At 46.0% G+C, this 23,040-nt stretch overlaps 1 protein-coding gene and 1 pseudogene across 3 annotated transcripts in view; both read left to right on the top strand.

Annotated features, from left to right (window-relative positions):
* Window positions 1–23,040, top strand: part of DRC11 (dynein regulatory complex subunit 11) — a 192,273-nt gene that overhangs the window by 94,289 nt on the left and 74,944 nt on the right. For all 3 annotated transcript variants that reach the window (XM_054258074.2, XM_008999752.5, XM_054258075.2), the window contains exons 8-9: window positions 123–245; window positions 17,559–17,634. In XM_054258074.2, coding sequence (XP_054114049.1) covers window positions 123–245; window positions 17,559–17,634 — 199 coding nt within the window. The remainder of the gene's footprint in view (window positions 1–122; window positions 246–17,558; window positions 17,635–23,040) is intronic.
* LOC144576733 (large ribosomal subunit protein uL3 pseudogene) lies at window positions 6,175–7,663 on the top strand (annotated as a pseudogene).

The following is a 23,040-nucleotide window of genomic DNA, read 5'->3' as shown; positions in this document are numbered from 1 at the left end:
CAGGGTCCAGGGCCAGGCAGAGAGGTGATACTGACCAGCACGAATACTTCCTTCCAGACAGGAAAAACAGTCCTCCTGAGAGGGATCTATGAAAATGCTATGATTATTTTGGTTTTCTCTAGGTTATTGAGGATATCATTGCAAACCAAGAAGAAGAAAAAAATGAAAAGAAGAAAAAGAAGAAAAAGGAAAAACAACCTAAGAGAGCCAAAAAACAAAAGAAGGGAACCAAGGAAAAAAATAAGGTAAAATATTTGTATTGAATTTTAGAAATCTGATTTCATTTTCTTTCTAGTGATTTTTTGCTTTGAGTCAATGAGATATTTCCAAACCTGCTGGGATTGCAGCCGTTTGTTTCCTAGAGAAACCGTGTTATCTACCAACAGGTTTTCAGTTTTCAAATATTGATCAACAATCCATTGCCACATTTTCTATAACTTATAAATCAGGATCAGTTGTGGCTTCAATGATTCAGATACCACACATGTTTACTCACATACATGATTGATTTTTTTCTTCCTCAAAATAAATTATCCCACTTGTCTTTCCTCAAGGGTAGAGAGAAGGAAAATGCTTAGCAAACCAAGTAAACACTGGAGAGTCAAAATGATCGGACTAATTTAACCAAAATGTGTTCATTCAAATTTATCATTTAGCATTGACATCGGGATGTATTTTTACAGAAGTATTTGTTACCAAAGGAAATCAAGAGTTCACAGTGTCACGTTGGGCCCCTCCTTCCCTCATGTGGTGGGATTGGAAACGGAGGTGGGGCGGGCTTGCCAATAACTGGGGGGTCTTCATGGGGAAGACTGCAGAAGAGGTACACTCTCAGGGCCCGTGTGCTGTCAGCATAAACTCTTTCTATGGGAAACAGATCTCAGGCTTGAAGATGGCCTCATCCTAAAATATGACTGTGTTTGAAGTAGAGTGTGTTGCAGTCAGGTACTACTTCACAGCTGACCAAAATCCAGTTGGAATCAGCTCTGAAGAGTGAATCCTTAAAGACATTTATGCAGCCAACAAGCGTGAGAAAAACAACTCACCATTACTCGTCATTAGAGAAATGCAAATCGAAACCACAAGGAGATACTGTCTCACGCCAGTTAGAATGGTGATTATTAAAAGGTCCGGAGACAACAGATGCTAGCAAGGCTATGGAGAAATAGGAACACTTTTACACTGTTGGTGCGAGTGTAAATTAGTTCAACCGTTGTGGAAGACAGTATGGCGATTCCTCAAGGACCTAGAACCAGAAATACCATTTGGCCCGGCAATCCCAGGATACTCACGTGATACTCAAAGCCCAGTCCCCTCGCCTTGCCTAGACAGCTCCAAGGCCCAGCTTCTGTTGCTCCCTGCTAGATCAGCTGACAGTGTTGCTCCCTGCTGGATCAGCTGGCAGCCCTCTTGCCATCACATCACAAGTTAGCTTCTCCCTCTGCCGAGGGCTGCTTCCCTCCCTCCCCTCGTTCTGCATGGTGTTCCCAGTAGACCACCTACATGCATCTCCATCTGAGTGCTTACAGGGAACCCTATCTGGGAGACCACCTAGTGCCCTATTCTTCTGCCTCTACCCCGGAAGTTTTAGCTTGTTCAGGGAAAAAAATAAAGGGCCCTTGAATACAGTTAATTTTTAAAATCATACTCTTATTCTACATGATAATTTTGAAGAAGTGCCTAAGAATAAAGGGAATTGGAAGATTTTCAATTTTATTCTAAGAATCTCTTCCTCTAAATATGCACGAGGGAGTTTTATACTTGCAAATTAAAAATTCGCTGTTAGTGAAGCTTGTTCCATATAAATCTGTAATTACCAGCTACACAATCTGGTCTTTGTTGGGTGAAAGTATTTTGTTAACTAGCTATTAAAGAGTCACTTAACGATGAACGGTTTTGAACAAAAAGCAAAGTTTGAGAACATCAGCATTTATGAAATGCTTGCAAATGGAGGGGGAAAGCCTTCGGAATCAGAAATGAAATTGTTCATGGTAAACGCAGATCTGCATAGTGACAATGTGATTATTAAAAGAAGAAATGGCCAACTCTAGTAAAAATTGATATATTTAAGTTATGCTGCTACACTTCTTAGAGATGAGATTTATCTTTTCCAAAGACTTTTAAAAGTCTTACTCTGCTTTTGGAGGCCGAAGCAGGTGGATCACAAGGTCAGGAGATCAAGAGCATTCTGGCCAACATGGTGAAACTCCGTCTCTACTAAAAAATACAAAAATTAGCTGGGTATGGCAGCACGTGCCTGTAGTCCCAGCTACTGGGGAGGCTGAGGCAGGAGAATTGCTTGAACGCAGGAGGCAGAGGCTGCAGTGAGCTGAGATCGTGCCACTGAACTCCAGCCTGGGCGACACAGTGAAACTCCTTCTCAAAAAAGAAAAAAAAAGTGTCTTACTCTGGAATGAACGCTAGAGTACTTCAAACCATTCCTGAGACCAGTTATTCAAATAGTTTTGTGAGAATTGGCATTTTGACCTATAGCAAAAGGCATTGTAATCCCTCATGGTTAGAGGGCAAGGGAGGAGAAAGAGGAAAGTGGTGTGTGTAACTCATCTGGATGCTGACTTATCCCAGCCCTCAGCAGGCCCAGCTGCAGGATTGTTCCTTGAGTATTTTGATAAGACCACTTATCGATTGCCAGTTCTATATGCATAATTGGAAAACTTGGAAAAGATCTCATATTTAAAACCTGATAGGATTATCTAACTATTTCAACTAACCTCTTTAAATGGAAAATAGGCTATTTTCTAAATACTGCACAAGTAGAGAGCTAAAAGCTTTGCAAGTCCATTAGAAAGTTACAAATTAACATAAATATGACAAAATGTATTTTAAGCGCAAAAAAGAAGTCATGAGAACCGCTGAATGTCTCGGTTGAATTTCACAATGAATCAGTGCTTCCGTGTGAATTTCCAACTTATTGCAGGACTAGTGGAGTGAGAAAGAGCAGGATTGTCATGGTGGATTTCCGTAACTGTGCACAAGACCATTTTTAAATAAAATATCTGTGACTAGTAATCTTGTATGTATTTGATCTTTTCATCAAGAAACTTGACACAACAGTTTAATGTTTAAAATATGAACATTTTCAGTTCCTTATCTGGATCCATCTGGAGCCACTCCACACTAAGATGCTGAAAGGCAGAAGAAAACAGAGCAGTCTGGGATGTTCATCTTCCATTTAGAGCTAGTGGAGGAGAAAACACAAAAGCACAGTAGTCCTGCTCAGCGGTTCTCACCTGTAATCACAGCACTTTGGGAGGCTGAGGCAGGAGGATCACTTGAGGCCAGGAGTTGGCGCCCAGCCTGGGCAACACAGTGAGACCCAGTCTGTACTAAAAAAAAAAAAAGAGAGAGAGAAGCACAATAAATACATTCAAATATGACGTTCTAAAAATTAGTCTTTCATGGCCAGGCGCAGTGGCTCAAGCTTGTAATCCCAGCACTTTGGGAGGCCGAGGCAGGCGGATTACCAGGTCAAGAGATCGAGACCATCCTGGCCAACATGGTGAAACCCCGTCTCTACTAAAAATACAAAAATTAGCTGGGTGTGGTGTTGTGCGCCTGTAGTCCCAGCTACTGGGGAGGCTGAGGCAGGAGAATTGCTAGAACCTGGGAGGTGGAGGTTGCAGTGAGCTGATATTGCGCCACTGCACTCCAGCCTGGCGCCTGGCAACAGAGCGAGACTCTGTCTCAAAAAAAAAAAAAAAATTAGTCTTTCATTCATAGGCAGGGAAATGAACCTCTAGGTAAACTTCAGACCTTAAGTATAAGCTCAAAATGGGTCATGGACTTAACCATAAAACTATGAATCCTTGAGATTAAAACATAGGAAAAATATCTTCAGAATCTAGAGCTAGGCAAAGAGGTCTTAGACTGGACACCAAAAATAGGATCCATAAAAGGAAAAAATATATAAATTGGGCCTCATCAAAATCAAAAACTGTTGCTCTGTGAAAGACCCAGTGAAGAGGATGAAAATGAAAGCTACCGATGGGGAGAACGTAAACTACCTGACAAAGAATGAGCACCTAGAATATATACAGAACTCTCAAAATTCAACCGGTGAAACCACAGTCTTTCTTTTGAGTCCTCGGTTTTAAGTTCAAAATTGTTGTGGATTGCAGTTAAGGAACGCTCTGTGGAAAGCACTTTAACAGAAGGCAGTGCTGGCACCAGGGGGACATTTCCTGCAGGCCGAATGCAGTCCTGCAAGGGCGGTTTCAACGCCAAAGTAATCGCCTCTGTCTCAGTTACGTGGACCTCGCATTGGCTTTAGAAGCAGAAGTAACAGGAATAGAGCTCTATGCGATCATCCTTACAACTGTTTCCTCTGTTATTTTTCAAGCCACATGTTAGACCATTTGGAACGATTTAAAGTGGTATTGACCTGTCACGACATGATCGTGAACGTTAATGAGTCTTCTCTAAATTCACTCCAGCCTCAAAATGATTTGACTTGGTGCTACATTCTTCCGGAACGACCCTTGGCCCTTTATACGGCACAGTTCACATTGAAAGCATTTGCTGATCTGCAGTGCCAGCAGACATAACTCCGACCACAGCTCCTCCTCCCCAGTCCCTCGGCCCAAAGAAGTGCTCCAAACTGAACCATTAAGCCGCCCACATTCTTATGTTATTTTAGACATCTCAAACCAAATTTTGCATGACTTTACAAAAATGGACAAGGGAATGTCATGCATTTCCAAAGGAAGTTATTGGGAATAACGGTGCCGTCATGGAAATAAGTGTATGTCTGGAGCATCTTCTGCGTCCACTGAAATACAATGAGAGAAAAGGATGTAAAGAAGGGAGAGGATGGCTTGTGAGCTATAGAGATAATAGAGTCCTTAGCCCAGGGATCAGGGACCTATAGGTAAATACCCTGTAATTGTATGTAAACTTTTATGGGAAGAAACACTCTCTTGGAGAAAAGGTATGTTGGCTTTCTTCATGTTTTCAAGAGGCCCCTTTTGTAAAAAGGTCAAATATCACTGCTTAGAGAAAGGACGTATTTGGTTACACGGGGAAAGGGCTAACAGAGGCACTGCAGACTCAAAGGAGAGTGATGATCTTAGGCACCAGAGCGGCAGGGGAGGCTTCATGGGGGATATGGAATGTCAGGAGACCCTTTCAGGAGCCTACACTCATAGCCCAAGTCTGCCCACATCTCTCCATCTCCACAGCAACCATCTGACCAAGAGGCGTCATTGCCTCTCAGGGGTGCAACTGCACCAGCCTCCCAACCAATGCCCCCACCTCCTCTCCTGCCATTCCCCAGCCTATTCCCCTGCAGCAGCTAGAGTGACCCGAAACTCTGATTGGCTTCTCTGACAGCTCTTGGGACTCAAGAGCTATGCAGTAATTACTTTTGAAGAGATGAATAAATGCTCAGATGAAGATCTGCCCTGGGATGAAAGGACTGGGTATAAAAAGATGAAACAGATGGAAGAGACATCACGAAAGATGCAAGAGATACCACAAAGGATGACTGGCCTGGCTGACGGGCTGTGGAAGAAACAGGAGGAGACCAAGGAGTTGAGGTGAACCCCAGGTGTCTTGAGTGGAATGGAGGGAAGATTGAGGACAGATGGACCAGGGCTGGCTTTAGAGATACTGAGTCAAACCATTGTCTATGGTTCAACAGCTGGAAGTTCAGGAAAAACTCAGGAGAGATAAAGACTGGTGGTGTGGATCAGGATTTACCCCGACTCAGGAAAACTCAAGTTATCCATGGGGCATGGATAAAGTGTAGGAAAATCAGTGTGAATGGAAGTTGGAGAATCTGGATTACAGCTTCATACTGGGGCAGGAGAAAGAGGTGAAACCAGCGGGGGGATGGGAACAGCATGGAAGGCAGGAAGAAATCCAGCACCATGAGGTTCTATACAGGCTTTCATCTGGGAATTCCTGGAAGGATAAATGGATGGTTTTCCTTCTCCCCCTCAGTCCCTCTGCCATAAGGAGAACTGGCTGGGCACACTGGCTCACACCTATAATTCAGCACTTTGGGAAGCCATGACAGGATTACTTGAATACAGAAGTTCGAGACCAGCCTGGGGAAGATAGGGAGACCCCCATCTCTACAACCAATTTTTTAAAAATTTTCCAGGCATGATGGCATGTGCCTGTGGCCCCAGCTACTCAGGCAGCTAAGGCAGGAGGATCTCCTGAGCAAGGGAAGCCAAGGTTGCAGTGAGCCATGACTGCACCACTGCACTCCAGCCTGGGCAACAGAGGGAGACTCTGTCTTAAAAAAGGAAAAAAAAAATTAGGCTCTACCAGCAGAATTTGATGTCATGATGTCTCACAGGAAGTTCTCTGCTCCCAGACATGGGTCCTTCGGCTTCCTGCCTCAGAAGGGCACAGCAGACATCATGGGAAGGGGAAGAGCTTCCCTAAGGATGACCCTTCCAAGCCGGTCAACCTCGCAGTCTTCCTGGGATACAAGGCTGGCGTGACCCACATCGTGCAAGAAGTCAGCAGGCTAGGATTCGAGGTGAACAAGAAGGAGGTGGTGGAGGCTGCGACCGTTGTGGAGACGCCGCCATTGTGGCTGTGGGCACTGTGGGCTATGTGGAAACCCTGGAGACCTCTGGACCGTCAAGATCATCTTCGCTAAGCACATCAGTGATGAGCACAAAAAGCACTTTTATAAGAACTGGCATAAATCTAAGAAGAAGGCCTTTACCCAGTGCTGCAAGAAATGGCAGAAAGGATGACAAGAAAAAGCTGGAGCAGGACTTCAGCAGCATGAGGAAGCACTGCCAAGTCATCCACGTCACCGCCCACACCCACATGCACCTGCTTCCTCCACACCAGAGGAAGGCCCCGCTGATGGAGATCCAGGTGAGCAGAGGCACTGTGTCCAAGAGGCTGGACTGGGCCTGGGAGAGGCTACAGCAGCAGGCACCTGTAAACCAAGTGTCTGGGCAGAATGAGATGACTGACATCTTTGGGGTGACCAAGGGCAAAGACTACAAAGGGGTCAAAGCTATTGGCACACAAATAAGCTGCCCTGTAAAACCCACTGAGGCTTGCCCAAGGTGGCCTGGATTGGGGCATGGCATCCTACCTTTGTGGCCTTCTCTGTGGCACGTGCTGGGCAGAAAGGCTACCATCACCGCGCTGAGATCAACAAGAAGATCCATCTGTAAGATCAGCCAGGGATACCTCATCAAGGAGACAGACCAATTCAGAACAATGCGTCCACTGGCCGTAACCTGCCTGACTGGAGCAGCAACTCTCTGGGTTGCTTTGTCCCCTATGGTGAAGTGACCAGTGACTTTGTCAGGCTGAAGGGCTGTGTGGTGGCAACCGAGAAGCGAAGACCTGTGCTCACCCTCCACCAGCCTTTGCTGGCTAGACCAAACGGCAGGCTCTGGAGAAGATTGACCTCAAGTTCATCGACACCACCTCCAAGTTTGGCCCTGGCTGCTTCCAGACCATGGAAGAGAAGAAAGTATTCATGGAACCACTCAAGAAAGACCACGTTGCAAAAGAAGATGGAGCTTAATGCCAGGAACAGATTTTGCAGCTGGTGGGGTCTCAGTAAAAGTTATTTTATGGTGGAAAACAATGAGGAGTTTGGACTAAGGATATAATAGAAGCACTCGGGAGGTTCTCTAAAGAGAGAGAGGCCCACAGGGGAAGTGACACAGCAGTGGTGAAAAAAAGGCTTGAGAAGAGAGTGTGGTCAGTGTGGGCCAGAGAAACAAAACCAGTAGGAGAGAGACATATAAAAAATACATATGGTCTGTGTGTGTGTATATATATGTCCTCTGTGTCCTTTTGTCTTTATATAGAGAAAGATTCATTCATCAGAAGGTATTGTTTCCTTTGGTCATGCAGCCTGAGGAGTCCCACCACCTGCCATCTGCAAGAGCGGGTCCCAGGAGAGCTGGTGGTAGGGTTCAAAGGCCATGGTGTAGATTCCAACCCTGAGGATTGGAGAGCTGGAAGCCAGTACCCAGCCGGCAGCCTGCATGGCCCGTGTGAAAAATATGGTTTATTTCTTACTACCGTACTCACGACCAAGAAGCTCTTTCCAACAAAAATGAACACAGATACCATCATCGAAGAAACGTGGGACAGACGCATTGAGGACACAGCTAAACATTTTTAGACTTTCCACTGTAGATTCCCTCCTACCTGTTGTACTTTTCGTGGGGGAGAGAGTGGCACTCTGAAGCCCTAAAAGCTGTGAAGAATGCTGATTCCCAAGTGCCGATGGGAAGGCATGGGCAGAAAAGGAACACCGCGGCCCAAATGCAGGCTCAGAGCACTGGAGATGCTTCATCTGTTGTTCAAGTTTAATCGCATAGGGTCTCACGTTATTTGGCGCCTATTAATTTTTAAATATAGTGTTCAGCCATTATAGTGTCTGGGTTGATTTTTCCTTCTGAATCTGGAGAAAGGGGATTATTATTTCACTCTCAGATCAGCAGGAACTCATCAGCCTCTTCACAATCGCTCGTCGACCTCTCCCCCACCCCAGGATGTAGACCCGGAGGGAAGAAGCAGGTCATCTAAAAGCTGCCGAGTGATCCCTTTGACATTTGAACTTGGACGTTAACAGATGTGTGCCAAAATGCATACCCTCGTTTCAAAAAATCTAACAGCTGCAGCCCTATTTGAATTTTTCCGCAGCCCTATCAGCGTGAGATGTCAGCTGTCCCTCAACAACCTACTTCAGGTGCACATAGTTGCCAACAGAAAAGTTTCAACAGAACCTCCACGCATTGGAGTCTCCCTTTAAGCCAGGCAGGAAATTACAGCAATAGTTAACATCTGGGGAGGGCAGGAGGCGGACACACGGTTTGCCTCGGACTTCCCTCCTAATTTCACCAAGACAAACACAGAGGATAAAACATCTGACCACAGAGCCTCTTCTGGAGACATCTGCATTTGCATGTCCGCATCTCTCAGTATGTCTCATGGACTGTCCGTAGGAAACTTGAGAGACCTTCTGCATGCCCCGTTTACCTGTGCTGCGTAAGGGAGTGTTCACATAGTAGCTGGAAACTTACTAAAAATGGTCCGTTTCCACAAACCAGCTTTTAAAATATGCACTAGTCCCTCCCTTATTCTCAATTTCACTTTTCGCAGTTCCAGTTACCCACAGTCAAGTGTGAACCATCAATAGCACACGGAAAATTCCTCAGTTTTGAACTGTGCACCATTCTTCACGGTGTTAATGAAATCTTGCACCACACTGTCCCATCCCACCACGGACATGAATCACCCCTTTGTCCAGCGTGTTCATGCTATATACACTACCTGCCTGTTTCCACACAGGAAAAGGTATAGTGTATGAAAGGTTTGGTATGTAGGGTGTATCCAAGGCTTCAGGCCTGCACTGGGGGTCTTGGAATGTAACCTCGTTGGAGAAAGGGGGACTATTATCACCTAAATCAAATCATGAGACCTCCATAAGTTTATTTTTACTTAACAACTGCTTTGTCCTGAGTGATTTATAACTGATTGGGCCATGAAGAGAAAGCAGGAAGCCGATGAGAAAGCAACTAGCTGCTCTAAAGGAAGCTTTCTGTGTGGTTGAGCATCTTAGCAGTACCCAGAGACTGGGCAGCTGAACGGTCACTGCTGCTAATTGTGGTGTTTGAGGAGCCCCAGAAGACTGGAGTTATGGAAATGGCTCAGTTTGCAAAAAAGGAAGTTGGATGCTACCAACCACGGTTCATGGCGTGCTGCTGGTGTGGCCAAGGAGAGAAGGCAGATACCACAGTGACTCAGCTCTGAGGTCGGTCTGCACATGAGAACCATGTGCTCCCTATTAGAAGGAGACTCCCAATGTCCGCACAACTTGGAAAAGAAGAGATTCTGGCATTCTCATTTAATTGAACATAATTGGTCTAGGACAGCTGGGGCATTGGATTTTTTTTCTTTTCTTTTTTTTTTCCTTAGCTCTTTATTGTGTTAACAGATCAAATCTATTCATGATTTGGTCAGCCAGCAAGCCTCAAAACAAGGGAGTTGGAAAATGACAGAGGCATGAATAAACACTCCCCTCCAGCAGCATGAAGTCACGCAGGCAGCCAAATGTAAGAAACGCGTTTGTTAGGTGCCATGGTCTGAATTTTTGTGTCCCCCCAGCTTCAAAGTTCATACGTTGAAAGCTGATCACCAGCGTGACGTTGTTAGGAGGTGGGGCCCCAGAGGGTGATTCGGTCATGAGGGCAGAGCCCTTGTGATTGAGATTAGTGCCTTTGTGATTAGACCCCGGAGAGCCGCCTCACCCCTCCCACCAAGTGAAGACACTGCTGGAACATGCGGTCTCTGAGGCAGAGAGCAGCCCCACCAGACCCAAATCTGTGGGGACATTGATCTAGGACTTGCCAGTCTCCAGAACCTGAGAAATACATTTCTTTTGTTTATGAGCCACTTAGTTTATAATATTTTCTTATAGCAGCCTGAGCTGAGCAAGGCATTAGGAATGAACACCTAAAACCCATGAGTATAATTTCAAGGCAGGGGAAACCTGTCTGCCTGGTATACACATTAAAAAGGTAAGAGGGCTTTGCCCACTCTGGACTCATGGTGTGACGGGAATATCCAGACAGCAGCATAACCGCAGGCCACACTCACACGCCACAAAGGCCAAGGAGGTCCCCAGCCATGGCTGCACCCATGACCTTAAACCAGCACCGTTGCTTAACTGGGAGCCTGGGCAGCTACAACAGTCCACAGGTTGGCCAGGAGGGCGAACAATCTGGAAATCTCATTTGAGCGATGGTTACAGGAGTCAGGAAGGCTTCATCTGGAGCAGACTCTGGGCCTGAAGAGGGTGCAGACTCCCTGATCTCCAGGAATTGGAAGGAAAACTTCATTGAGTCTGTGGCCTTCAGTCTAGCTGCCTGGGGTTGTTTTCAGAAAAAAACAACTCCCAATGGCCACACCCCTTGGAAGAGATTCTCACTTAACTGAATGTGATTGGTCTAGGGCAGAGCTGGGGCACTGGATTTTTTTCTCTCTCTCCATTGGGTGATGTCAAAAGAGCTGTCTGACAGTGGAGTGGGCCACCCCCGCTATAGAGGAAGGCAGCGTCGGAACACCGGTCATGGCTGGCCCGCCTCACCTCAGGAAGTGGGCCAGAGTGTGAAGGGCCAGCCACAGTGGGAAGGCAACTCCTGGTTTCTGTTCAGGGAAACGTGTGTGACAGTTACAGGGAAGTCCTGGACCCAGGAACCACCTAGTAAAAGGCGTGAAAGGAAGAGGGGCCATGGCGTGGTGTAGTTGGGGCCCCGAGGCGTGGTGAAGGAGGACTGGGGGACAGAAAGACTCAAGGATCTCAGAGGCAGGACCCGTGCAGCTCTAGCACCTAGCAAGCCCCACCCTTAGTACCTGCTCTGAAAACGTTCACAGTCAACAGGTGGGCTCACACACCTTCATTTGTGAAAATCAAGATAAGGCTGCAAAGTTAGGAAATGAACAGAAAAGCAAACAAAGTGAAGCTCAGCCACAACAACTGAAGAAATATGGAAGCATTCCCTTTGAAATCCGGCACTAGACAAGGATGCCCTCTCTCACCACTCCTATTCAGTAAAGTATTGGAAGTTCTAGCCAGAGCAATCAGGCAAGTAAAAGAAATAAAGGGTATTCAAATAGGAAAGGTGGAAGCCAAATTGTCTCTATTTGCAGACGACATGATAGTATACCTAGAAGACCCCATCGCCTCAGCCCAAAAACTCCTGAAACTGAAAAGCAACTTCAGCAAAGTCTCAGGATATAAAATCAATGTGCAAAAATCACAAGCATTCGTCTACACCAATAACAGACTTAAAGAGAGCCAAATCAAGAACGAACTGCCATTCACAATTGCTACAAAAAGAATAAAATACCTTGGAATACAACTCACAAGGAACGTAAGGGACCTCTTCAAGGAAAACTACAAACCACTGCTCAACGAAATCAGAGAGGACACAAACAGATGGAGAAACATTCCACGTTCATGGTTAGGAAGAATCAATATCGTGAAAATGGCCATATTGCCCAAAGTAATTTACAGAATCAATGCTATCCCTATCAAGCTACCATTGACTTTCTTCACAGAACTGGAAAAAACCACCTTGAACTTTATATGGAACCAAAAGAGAGCCCGCATAGCCAAGCCAATTCTAAGCAAAAAGAACACAGCAGGAGGCATCACACTACCGGACTTCAAACTATACTACAAGGCTACAGTAATCAAAACAGCATGGTACTGGTACCAAAACAGAGATATAGACCAATGGAACAGAACAGAGGCATCGGAGGCAACACAGCATATCTATAACCATACAATCTTTGATAAACCTAACAAAAACAAGCAATGGGGAAAGGACTCCCTATTTAATAAATGGTGTTGGGAAAACTGGCTAGCCATGTGCAGAAAGCAGAAACTGGACCCCTTCCTGACACCTTACACTAAAATTAACTCCAGATGGATTAAAGACTTAAACATAAGACCTGGCACCAAAAAAACCCTAGAAGAAAATCTAGGCAAAACCATTCAGGACATAGGAGTAGGCAAGGACTTCATGAACAAAACACCAAAAGCATTGGCAACAAAAGCCAAAATAGACAAATGGGACCTAATCAAACTCCACAGCTTCTGCACAGCAAAAGAAACAGTCACTAGAGTGAGTCAGCAACCAACAGAATGGGCAAAAAATTTTTGCAGTTTACCCATCTGACAAAGGGCTGATATCCAGAATTTACAAAAAACTCAAACAGATTTACAAGAGAAAAGCAAACAAGCCCATTCAAAAATGGGCAAAGGATATGAACAGACACTTTACAAAAGAAGACATACATGAGGCCAACAAACATATGAAAAAATGCTCATCATCACTGGTCATTAGAGAGATGCAAATCAAAACCACATTGAGATACCATCTCACGCCAGTTAGAATGGCGATCATTAAAAAATCTGGAGACAACAGATGCTGGAGAGGATGTGGAGAAATAGGAACACTTTTACACTGTTGGTGGGAGTGTAAATTAGTTCAACCATTTTGGAAGACAGTGTGGCAATTTCTCAAGGACCTAGAAATAGAAATTCCATTTGACCCAGCAATCCCATTACTGGGTATATATCCAAAGGACTATAAATCATTCTACTGTAAGGACACACGCACACGAATGTTCACTGCAGCACTGTTTACAATAGCAAAGACCTGGAACCAACCCAAACGCCCATCAATGATAGACTGGTCTGGGAAAATATGGCACATATACATCATGGAATATTATGCAGCAATCAAAAACGATGAGTTCATGTCGTTTGTAGGGACATGGATGAATCTGGAGAACATCATTCTCAGCAAAGTGACACAAGAACAGAAAATGAAATACCACATATTCTCACTCATAGGCGGGTGATGAACAATGAGAACACATGGACACAGGGAAGGGAGTACTACACACTGGGGTCTATTGTGGGGAATAGGGGAGGGACAGCAGGGAAGGGGGAGCTGGGGAGGGATAGCATGGGGAGAAATGCCAAATGTGGGTGAAGGGGCGGAAGGCAGCAAAACACACTGCCACGTGTGTACCTATGCAACTATCTTACATGTTCTGCACATGTACCCCAAAACCTAAACACAATAAAAAATAAAAATTAAAAAAAAAAAAACCACAGGGGAAAAAAAAAGAAGTATGTGTTTTTTTAAATACCATGTTATACCTATTCATCTAAAAATTGGCAAAAGAATGCCAAAGACCAATGTAAGAAAATATTATAAGCCTTATTTAAGGAGGGACTCACACACTCTACGTCATGACAAAACTCTGAGAAAATAAAGTAACTTGAGCAGTTCCTTAGAGTTTATTTTACTGAAATGTTACTTACAATTTCAACACTAAGAGCCTTCTTATAATTTCAATATAATGTATAAATTTTATATTATGTAAATATGTAACGTTTTGTTTCAGGCTTTAGAATGTGTTTTCATTATCTGAAATTCTCTTTAAATCCTTAATAAGTAAATAGGCAAAAATTGTGACTCAGGAAGATAAATTGACTTAGCCAATGGCAGAAAACAAGCAGCTGGAAAAGCTTTAGGACACAGTTCTCTTGACTTCTCATGCAGTATTCTATTGCTTCTCTGTTTCTCTAACAAATATGAGAAAACAGAACACTGGCGACTCTCACTTAAGAAAAGCTTTAATACAGTAATTATTTTAAGCCAATATTATGAAAACTATATGCCAAATGCCATGACCTGTGGTTTAAATTGGCAGCTGCTGGTCTTTTTCTTGCTGCTCTTGCTGGCTTTTCTCTAACGCCCAGGTCTCTTGGGAGCCAGGAATGGGCATAGCTAACCCAAGCCTTGTGTCCCAGGTGGGACTTTCTTACCAGAGAGCTTCAATTTAGTGTGAGCCCTGGAAGGTGAGTGAGTTTTGTCATAGGCTTTGAGCTCCCTGATCTGGGTCCAGGTTCTCTCCCTGGTTCCCCGCTGGCCACAGCTCCTCCTTCATGGCTTAGGGGCTGGGTTCCAGGCAAGCCTGCCATTCCTCCCACCTCCCCATAAAGTGAGAGTCCCCTCCTCAGCACCCCGGGCCTCCCCATAGCTTTTGTGATCCTGTTTCACTCGTCTTTCCTGCTTCCTGGTGCCTGGCAAGTACCTGCTTGAGGACTAAACCACCTGAGCAAATACGAAGCTGAAAGACACAGAGGACTCAAAGCAAAATGTGAAGCTGAAACATGCAAAGCTGAAATGCACAGCTGAAAAAGACACAGTGGATTCACAGATGAGAGTCCGGAGGAGTAGGAGGTGTGGCCTTTTGGTGAGCTGGTAAACTGTGGTCTCAAGGGACCGTGGAAAGCCCCTGGGGACACGTGAGCCAGCAGGTGACTTAATCAGAGCTGCAGTTGCCTCAGAAAGCAACTGGGGCAGCCAGTGTGCCTTTGCTCAGGCAGTAATCCAGCACTGTCTTGGGAGGGAGAGCCCCTGCCAGCCCTGGGCTGGGGCGGATTGGAGGAAGCCCTGGCTTTCCCAGCCACATGGGGCACACGCTGGGGAGAATCCAAGGACTCCACACCTTTATTCTGATGGTTGTGTTTTATTCTCATGTGTATCAGGAAACCAATGTATCCACTAGGGTTTCGCCTTAGCAATAGAGAATGCCTCTTTAAAGAATGTTAGGTTAAAAGTGAGCCTATTTAAAGAAACAATGGTTGGTCAGGGATTCTCAGATCTGGCAAAAATCATGATGAGGGATTTTTGACACTGCCTCAGGGTGTCAGTGTCAAAAACTGTGACACTCCTCAGTGTCAGTAGAGGCATTTTCATCAGCTCCAAGGAAACCCTATACCCATTAAACAGTCCCTCTCCTTCCCCTGTCTCTGCCCCATGCCTAGCCCCGGCCACCACTAATCTACCTTCTGCCCCTATGAGTCTGTCTGTTTCATATAAACGGGATCTTACACTGTGAGACCCCAAAAGGGTCTGGCTTCACGCTCTCAGCGTAGGTCTTCATGGTTCTTCTGCTCTGTACCCGCGTCCATGCTCACTCGTTTCTGAGGGTGAGTTCAACATTTCATTGTATAGAAATACCACATTGTGTTTACTTGTGGTATTGATTGAGCCTCTACTCTTCCTATTCTTGTTTCATCCAGCAAAGTCACACACAGGCCATGCGGCCAGGCCCCGGGGCTGACAGGTCTTTCCTCCCCGCTGTGTCTGGTGGGAAAGGGGGCTGTTCTTAGGCAGGGACCATCCTGCAACAAAGGCAAGAAGGCCATCAGAGAGGACTCCAGGAGGAGGAGGGTCTGCTCAGAGTCTGAATTCATCAGGAAGTGTAGAAGGGTAGCCTTCCAGGTGGATGGGACAGCGGGGGAAAGAGCCTGGCGGGCACAGGGAAGGTGGCTTTGTCGGCGTCTCTGTGGAGTTGGCAGAGGCAGGAGGTGGCAAGGGCAAAAGTTGCAGAGATGGGTGGGGGCTCTCCTGGGGGACCACAGCTGGCAGAGTGGTGTGTGGTCTGCTGAGGGGCTTGGACTGTGTCCTGTGGGGGACGGTACCTCTGAGGGGCTCCAAGGAAGGAAGTCCTGAGGTCAGGTCTGCTGCAAGCCTCATCCAGCAGGAGAGAGGACAGTGACCTCGCGTTGGCCACCCTGGGAGCAAGGGGCCAGGGCAGTGGGACTGGAGGCAGAGGCAAGGAGACCCCAGGAAAGCCTGTGCGGTGGAACAGGTGGGGTTTGGTGATGGCTTGGCTGCGGGGGAGAGAGGAGAAGTACCTCTGGATTTGATGCATGGATACTACACTAACACGAGGAACTGCGGGGCACCACGTTCAGGCCACCGCATCCCGCAGCCCAACCCTGGAGCCCAGAAACAGAAGGGCCCATCAGGTGCCAGAGTCAGGGCGTGCTTGGGAAGCAACCCAGCGGAGGCATGCCTGCGTCACCCAACTGCTGCCCTTTCTCCCACTGCATAGAGAGTTCTGAGCCTGCTTCAGGAACCCAAGGACAGAAGAGAGACCAGCATCGTTCTCGCCCTCTCTAAGGGTAGCAATAGCCATAGCGATGGTCATCAGAAACCTGAGGCAGTGTCAACATTGTTGCGGAGAAAGATCACGTGAGGGTGTACAGGGCTTGGTCCTCACTATTGGCGCAGGTGAATCCTGGTGGCAGAGGAGCAGAGAGGGTGCTGTGCTGGGGCTCAGAGCAGAGCTACAGCCTAGGCTGGCAGTGGGTAGCACCGCAGCCTCTCGTCTTGGTGCACGGAGTCAGCAGCAGGAGCCAAGGATGGTGGCCAGGCTCTCTCTGCTGTGGGGGTAGGTAGGTAGCTAGTCCCTGGCTCCAGGAAGGAAGCAGGACCCGGAGCGAGGCTGCGGCTCTGGATGGCTTCCAGGCTCCAGGATGGGGCAGGTAGCAAAAGAAAGGAACAGCCCTGGTGCTAGAACTGGCCAGCAGCACAGCTCAGCAAAGGACAGGGAGGGGCTCCAAGGGCTGGTTACCGGAATGTGGAGGAGGGAGGCAGATGGACTCAGGCTGGGAACTCAGCCTTCAGAGCTAGGAAGACCAGACGGGGTGCGGTGGCTCAGGCCCATAATCCCACCAGTGTGGGAGGCTGAGCCGAGCAGATCGCTTGAGCTTAGGAGTTCAGGACCAGCCTGGGCAACATGGCAAAACCCCACCTCCGCAAAAATAAAAAAATTAGCCAGGTGTGGTGGTGCACGCCTGTAGTCCCAGCTACTGGGGAGGCTGAGGCAGGAGAATCACTTGAGCCCTGTCCAAAAAAAAAGGGAAAAAAAGTTTTTTGATCAAAAAAGAAGACAGGACCAAAGTTGGGGCATAAGGTACCCCAGGGGAGGCCACTGAGAAGGGAAAGTCGCTATCAGCAGGGGACGCTTCCGTGAGCCTGGACCATGCACACCTCCTCAGTGGACGCAGCACTCCCTGCTCAGACGGGCCAGAGGGGAACAGCCAGGGGGACCAGGACTGGGCCTGCACAGCGTGAACCCTAGTCATGGTTCTCACAGCATCTGTGCCTTTTACTGCCTGGTCCTGCCTGTGATTAACAAAAATATTCTGCTTTGAACAGGAAGAAGATGAAGAGTGGAAAATGGCACCAAGTGTTTTTCTTCCTGCAATGAAGGAAGGAAATAACACATACAAAGGTCAGTTTGGGAGAACACGCGTGGTCACTGAGACAGCAGCAGGTGCAGGGAACACTGTCCTGGGAGGCTGCTGCATGCCATCCACAGCTGAGACATTCTGCCTGTCTCTACATTTCCTGGCCGGACGTGGTGGCTCACACCTGTAATCCCAGCACTGTGGGAGGCCGAGGTGGGTGGGTCACTCCAGGTCAGGAGTTCAAGACCAGTGTGGCCAACATGGTGAAACCTCATCTCTACACAAATACAAAAATTAGCTGGGCGTGATGGCAGGTGCCTATAATCCCAGCTACTCGGGAGGCTAAGGTAGGAGAATCGCTTGAACCCGGGAGTTGGAGGTCGCAGTGAACCGAGATCACACCATTGCACTCCAGCCTGGGCAACAGAGCGAGACTCCATCTAAAAAAAATTTTTTTCTTTTGGAGGCCTGAAGACATACAATTGGTTAAAAGGCAAGACACATATAGTATGAGAAGATAGTCGAAACCTCCATCCTGTTTTTGAACCACTAAGACTTCAGAAGAAAGATATTTTTAGATTGCTTAAATTAAGACAATTGATACTGTATGTATAGAAAAATGCCTTATTCCTATTAGACTAAGCCGTGTGCCTGAATTCTAACATACGATTGTTAGGTCAGTCGTTCAGCGTGATGAGCATAGCTGTCACCTGGCTGGATCCACAGGTGTGGGGACTGTCCTTCCAGATAGCTCCATTTTAATTTCCTAGAAATATGGCCCAAATCCTGTGGTTCCACTGTGCCCTCGGGATAAATCCACACACAGTGACCTGCCAGGAAGACCCCAGTCTTTAGTGCTAGTGTGGAAGTTTCTGAAAGATGCAATCCAGATGTGAAGTGGAATGTTTCCAAACGTCAGTCATTCATGGCCTCCTTCCCAACCTTGCTCTTCTCTGGATATTATTAACTTGGTGGATGTATTTTTAAACTGACTCAGGCTTTCACCTCGATAACTGGACCTCATCCTAAGCAACAATATGAATGTGGCCACAGGTTTGATACGCTAGTGATCGAAGATAAAAATGTCTGCATGCCACTAGTGGCAAGGGCACCCCCTGCACAAGATGCTGAACTAAGGTGGAAGCCTGGGGGACACGATGACGTTGGCAGGATTTGGCGACTGTTTTCATTGGGAAGAAAGGAGGTCAAAAGGGAAAACTAATATTTATTAAGTACTTAAGACATGCAAGGCATGGAGTTTCCCATGCCCGTCTCATTTAATTTTCACAGCTGGGAGAAGTAGATGTTGCTCTCCTCATGTGGGCAGATACTGGCAAAAGCCCTGCTGTCATCCACGTTTAAGAATGCATCAGCTCCTTAACGGTGCAGGGCAGTCACTATCAAAAACATTTTTTCACTCGCATGTTCGTTCAACAAACAATCGGCATCTCCAGGGTGTCAGGTTCCGTGCTAGCTCAGAGATATAAAGGTAACACCTGCCAGCAATGAGCTTCTGTGTTGGGGGTTACGGGGTGGCATGGGGTGGGGAGGGGGCATAAACTGGGTAGCTTCTGTAAGTTAGGATGTCAGTAACCACCTCCAGTGGGTCCTGCTGGGAGTTACCATCATCCCCACGGTGGGGCCATGGGCCTGGCCCGAGTGCCACCAGCATCAGGTGTGTGTCTGCGACAGCAATGCCATCTAAGACTCTGCTTTGCACACCATCCTTTGGTCTTTACAGCCACCCTCACTGGCTTGGTGCTGCATGCATCTATAAGATAACTCCCACACCTTCAAACATGCCAGGTCACTTACTAATCCGTTTTCTTCTGAGGAGCACCTTTGTGGAGCCCTCCCTCCTCAGCTGCTGTCCTTGAGCCTTCCTCGGCATTTGCTGACTTCTTGCCTCTCCCTCATTTTGGTGCAACCCGTTATCTAGGATGTCCCAAGAAGGGACGCTGCCATGGGCATCTGAACGCTGTCCTGCACTCACACTCAGACAGCAGGTGCCCTGGGATGTGGAAGGCAGGGCTCCCTTCTCTTCTAATACGTCTTTGTAAAGACAATGAGGCTGCAGGAAGAAGGGAGCCAGAGAGAAAACCCTGCTCCACCACAGCAGGAAGTCAGGGCCTCGTGTCGGAGACAGATAAATCAAGAGGTAGCATATGAGCATGTTATACAGACACTAGGAAAAGAATGCAGAAACCATCTGAAAGAGCTTCCACGGAGCCAGACCGCTGCACACGCCCCTGTGGCTGCTGCGCTTCCTCCAGCAGGCCGGGCGCGCTCCACCTCCAGCCCTCGTGCTTTCTGTTCCTCTGCTTCAGAATGCTTGTCCTTGCGGGTTTCGGTGCCAGTGAGGCCTTCCTTGAGGGCCCCCGTGGAGTCACAGTCCCCCTGTGCCCACGTCCACCTACTGCTTGTGCCCGCTGTACCTACTGCTTGGGTGCGAGTGTGTGTTCACGCTGCTTCTCACAGTGCGATGCCAAGTCCTTGAGGGCATGGTTTTCCATTATCCACCTGCTCCGAGAGCAGTGCCTGGCCCATAACTGGGCTCGGTAAAGTCGAAGTGTAGTAACAGAATTTGTCCTGTGTGTTTTCTAATGAATCAATGAATATAGGAAAGAATGCATTGGATAATGTCATGGGCAGGTAGACAGTAGGACAGGTTTTTATTATAATCTTTTTAATACTCTGACTTTGTTTAAAACCATGTGTATCATTTTGATACAAGCACAAATTAATTTGGGATAAATCTAATGTTCCCGGGAAAAGCCAACTCTTGCAACCTGCCGACCGGCCCAAAAGCTCTGCAAAGGGTCCGCGCCTTCTGTGTAATGTGTTTCCATTAAGACTGAAAAAGCAAGCAGCGTCCCTCCTAGAAGCAAACCTGGAGTGTCATTTTCCTGGTTGGATGTTGGGGCCTTGGACTTATTATCCACCAAGTCTTCGTTAACTTAAAGGAACTAAATGTCTTCCTCCTAGATTTCTTTTCTTAAAAATCAAAGGTTTTCCTTTTCAAGTAAAACATTAGCATTTTAATCACTAAGATTAACCCCCGGCCCCGCCTGTCCCTTGCCCCTCTTTCATTGCCCCACCCCCCACGTGTGAAACTGCCTTGGCCTCGCTTTTCACATTCTTGGGATAAAAGCTCTTTCTCCACTCCAGGAGAGAGTGGAGCAGTTGTTGCCCTTTGAGGGCCCTGAATAGCTTTCCGCATTTATAAATGTCCATGAAATTCTTGAAGGGATTGAAAAGTGCCCTGCGCAAAAGTGTCATGAGAAAAGCAAAGTTCCAGTGGAAAACTCGATCCATTTAAAAGATCTACAGGGGAAATGGGCAGAACGGCTCTGCAGTGCCTTATTTTCAATATCGTTACAACTCCAGAATGAGAATGTGTTGCACCTTACAACTGTTCTACATAAGCAATGGTGTCACGATTTCCCTTCTGTTAAGGATTCTGCCTTCCTTTTATTATTAAATACATTGTTTCCTGATTTTAGTGAATCTAGTGAAAAAGTAGCTTCCTGTAACTAAAAAAGCTGTTTTGTTTAAAATGCCCTGATGTAACAGGTAGGCGCTGCCATCGTAGAAGATTTAGAAAGCCTACAAGGGGGTGTTATTAGTAAACGGCACGTTATAACACATTTAAACCTTTTCTAGAATTTTCAAGGGAGAATACTTACAATTTTAAACACATAAAAGGAAGCATTGATTCCTTTTCCTACATTTTATTGCTGCATGTTATTCCTACATTTTGAAGTTTTTCACAATTTAAATTTATGTACATTTCAGAAAATTTATTAGAAAAGAGCATGAAGACACAATGTACCAGAATCTCTGGGACACATTTAAAGCAGTATCTAGAGGGGAATTTATAGCACTAAATGCGCACCAGAGAAGCAAGGAAAGATATAAAATTGACACCCTAAAGTCATAATTAAGACTAGAGGAGCAAGATCAAACAAATTCAAAAGCTAGCAGACGGCAAGAAATAACTAAGATCAGAGCAGAACTGAAGAAGATAGAAATTAAAAACAAACAAACCTGCTCATGTACCCCAAAACCTAAAATGCAATAAAAAATTTAAAAAAACAAAACAAAAAAAAATCAATAAATCTGGGAGCTGGTTTTTTGAAATGATCAACAGAATAGATAGACCACTAGCCAGACTAATAAAAAAGAAAAGAGAGAAGATTCAAATGGATACAATAAAAAATGATAAAGGGGATGTCACCACTGATCCCACAGAAATACCAACGACCATCAGAGATCACTACGAACACCTATGTGCACATAAACCAGTACATCTAGAATAAATGGATAAATTCCTGGACACTGACACCCTCCCAAGACTAAACCAGGAAGAAGTTGAATTCCTGAATACACCAATAACAAGATCTGAAGCTGAGGTAGTAACTAATAGCCTACCAACCAAAAAAAGTCCAGAACCAGATGGGTTCACAGCCAGATTCTACCAAAGGAACAAAGAGGAGCTGGTACCATTCCTTCTGAAACTATTCCAAACAACACAAAAAGAGGGAATCCTCTGTAACTAATTTTAAGAGACCAACATCATCCTGATACCAAAATCTGGCAGAGACACAACTAAAAGAGAAAATTTCAAGTCAATATCCATGATGAACATTGATGCAAAAATCTTCCGTGAAATACTGGCAAACTGAATGCAATAGCACATCAAAAAGCTTATCCATGACGATCAAGTCAGCTTCATCCCAGGGACGCAAGGCTGGTTCAACATATGCAAATCTATAAATGTAATCCATCACATAAACAGAACCAAAGACAAAAACCACATGATTATCTCAATAGATGCAGAGAAGGCCTTTGGCAAAATTCAACAGCACTTTCTTGCAAAAAACCCTCAATAAACTAGGTATTGATGGATCATAACTCAAAATAATAAGGGCTGTTTATGACAAACCCATAGCCAATATTATGCTGAATGGACAAAAACTGGAAGCATTCCCTTTAAAAACTGGTGCAAGACAAGGATGCCCTCTCTCACCACTCCTATTCAACATAGTATTAGAAGTTCTGGCTAGGGCCATCAGGCAAGAGAAAGAAAAAAAGGGTATTTGAATAGGAAGAAAGGACATCAATTGTCCCTGTTTGCAGATGACATGATTGTATATTTAGAAAACCCCATGGCCTCAGCCCAAAATCTCCTTAAGATGATAAGCAACTTCAGCAAAGTGTCAGGATACAAAATCATTGTGCAAAAATCATAAGCATTCCTGTACACCAATAACAGACTAACAGAGAGCCAAATCATGAGTGAACTTTGATTCAAAATTGCTACAAAGAAAATACAATACCTAGGAACACAACTAACAAAGGACGTGAAGGACCTCTTCAAGGAGAACTATAAACCACTGCTCAAGGAAATAAGAGAGGACACAAACAGATGGAGAAACATTCCATGTTCA

This window comes from Callithrix jacchus, chromosome 6 (genome assembly GCF_049354715.1).
Source record: "Callithrix jacchus isolate 240 chromosome 6, calJac240_pri, whole genome shotgun sequence".
Taxonomy (NCBI): Eukaryota; Metazoa; Chordata; class Mammalia; order Primates; family Cebidae; genus Callithrix; species Callithrix jacchus.
The sequence above is the reverse complement of the archived record's forward strand: the minus strand, read 5'-3'. Positions and strand labels throughout refer to the sequence as shown.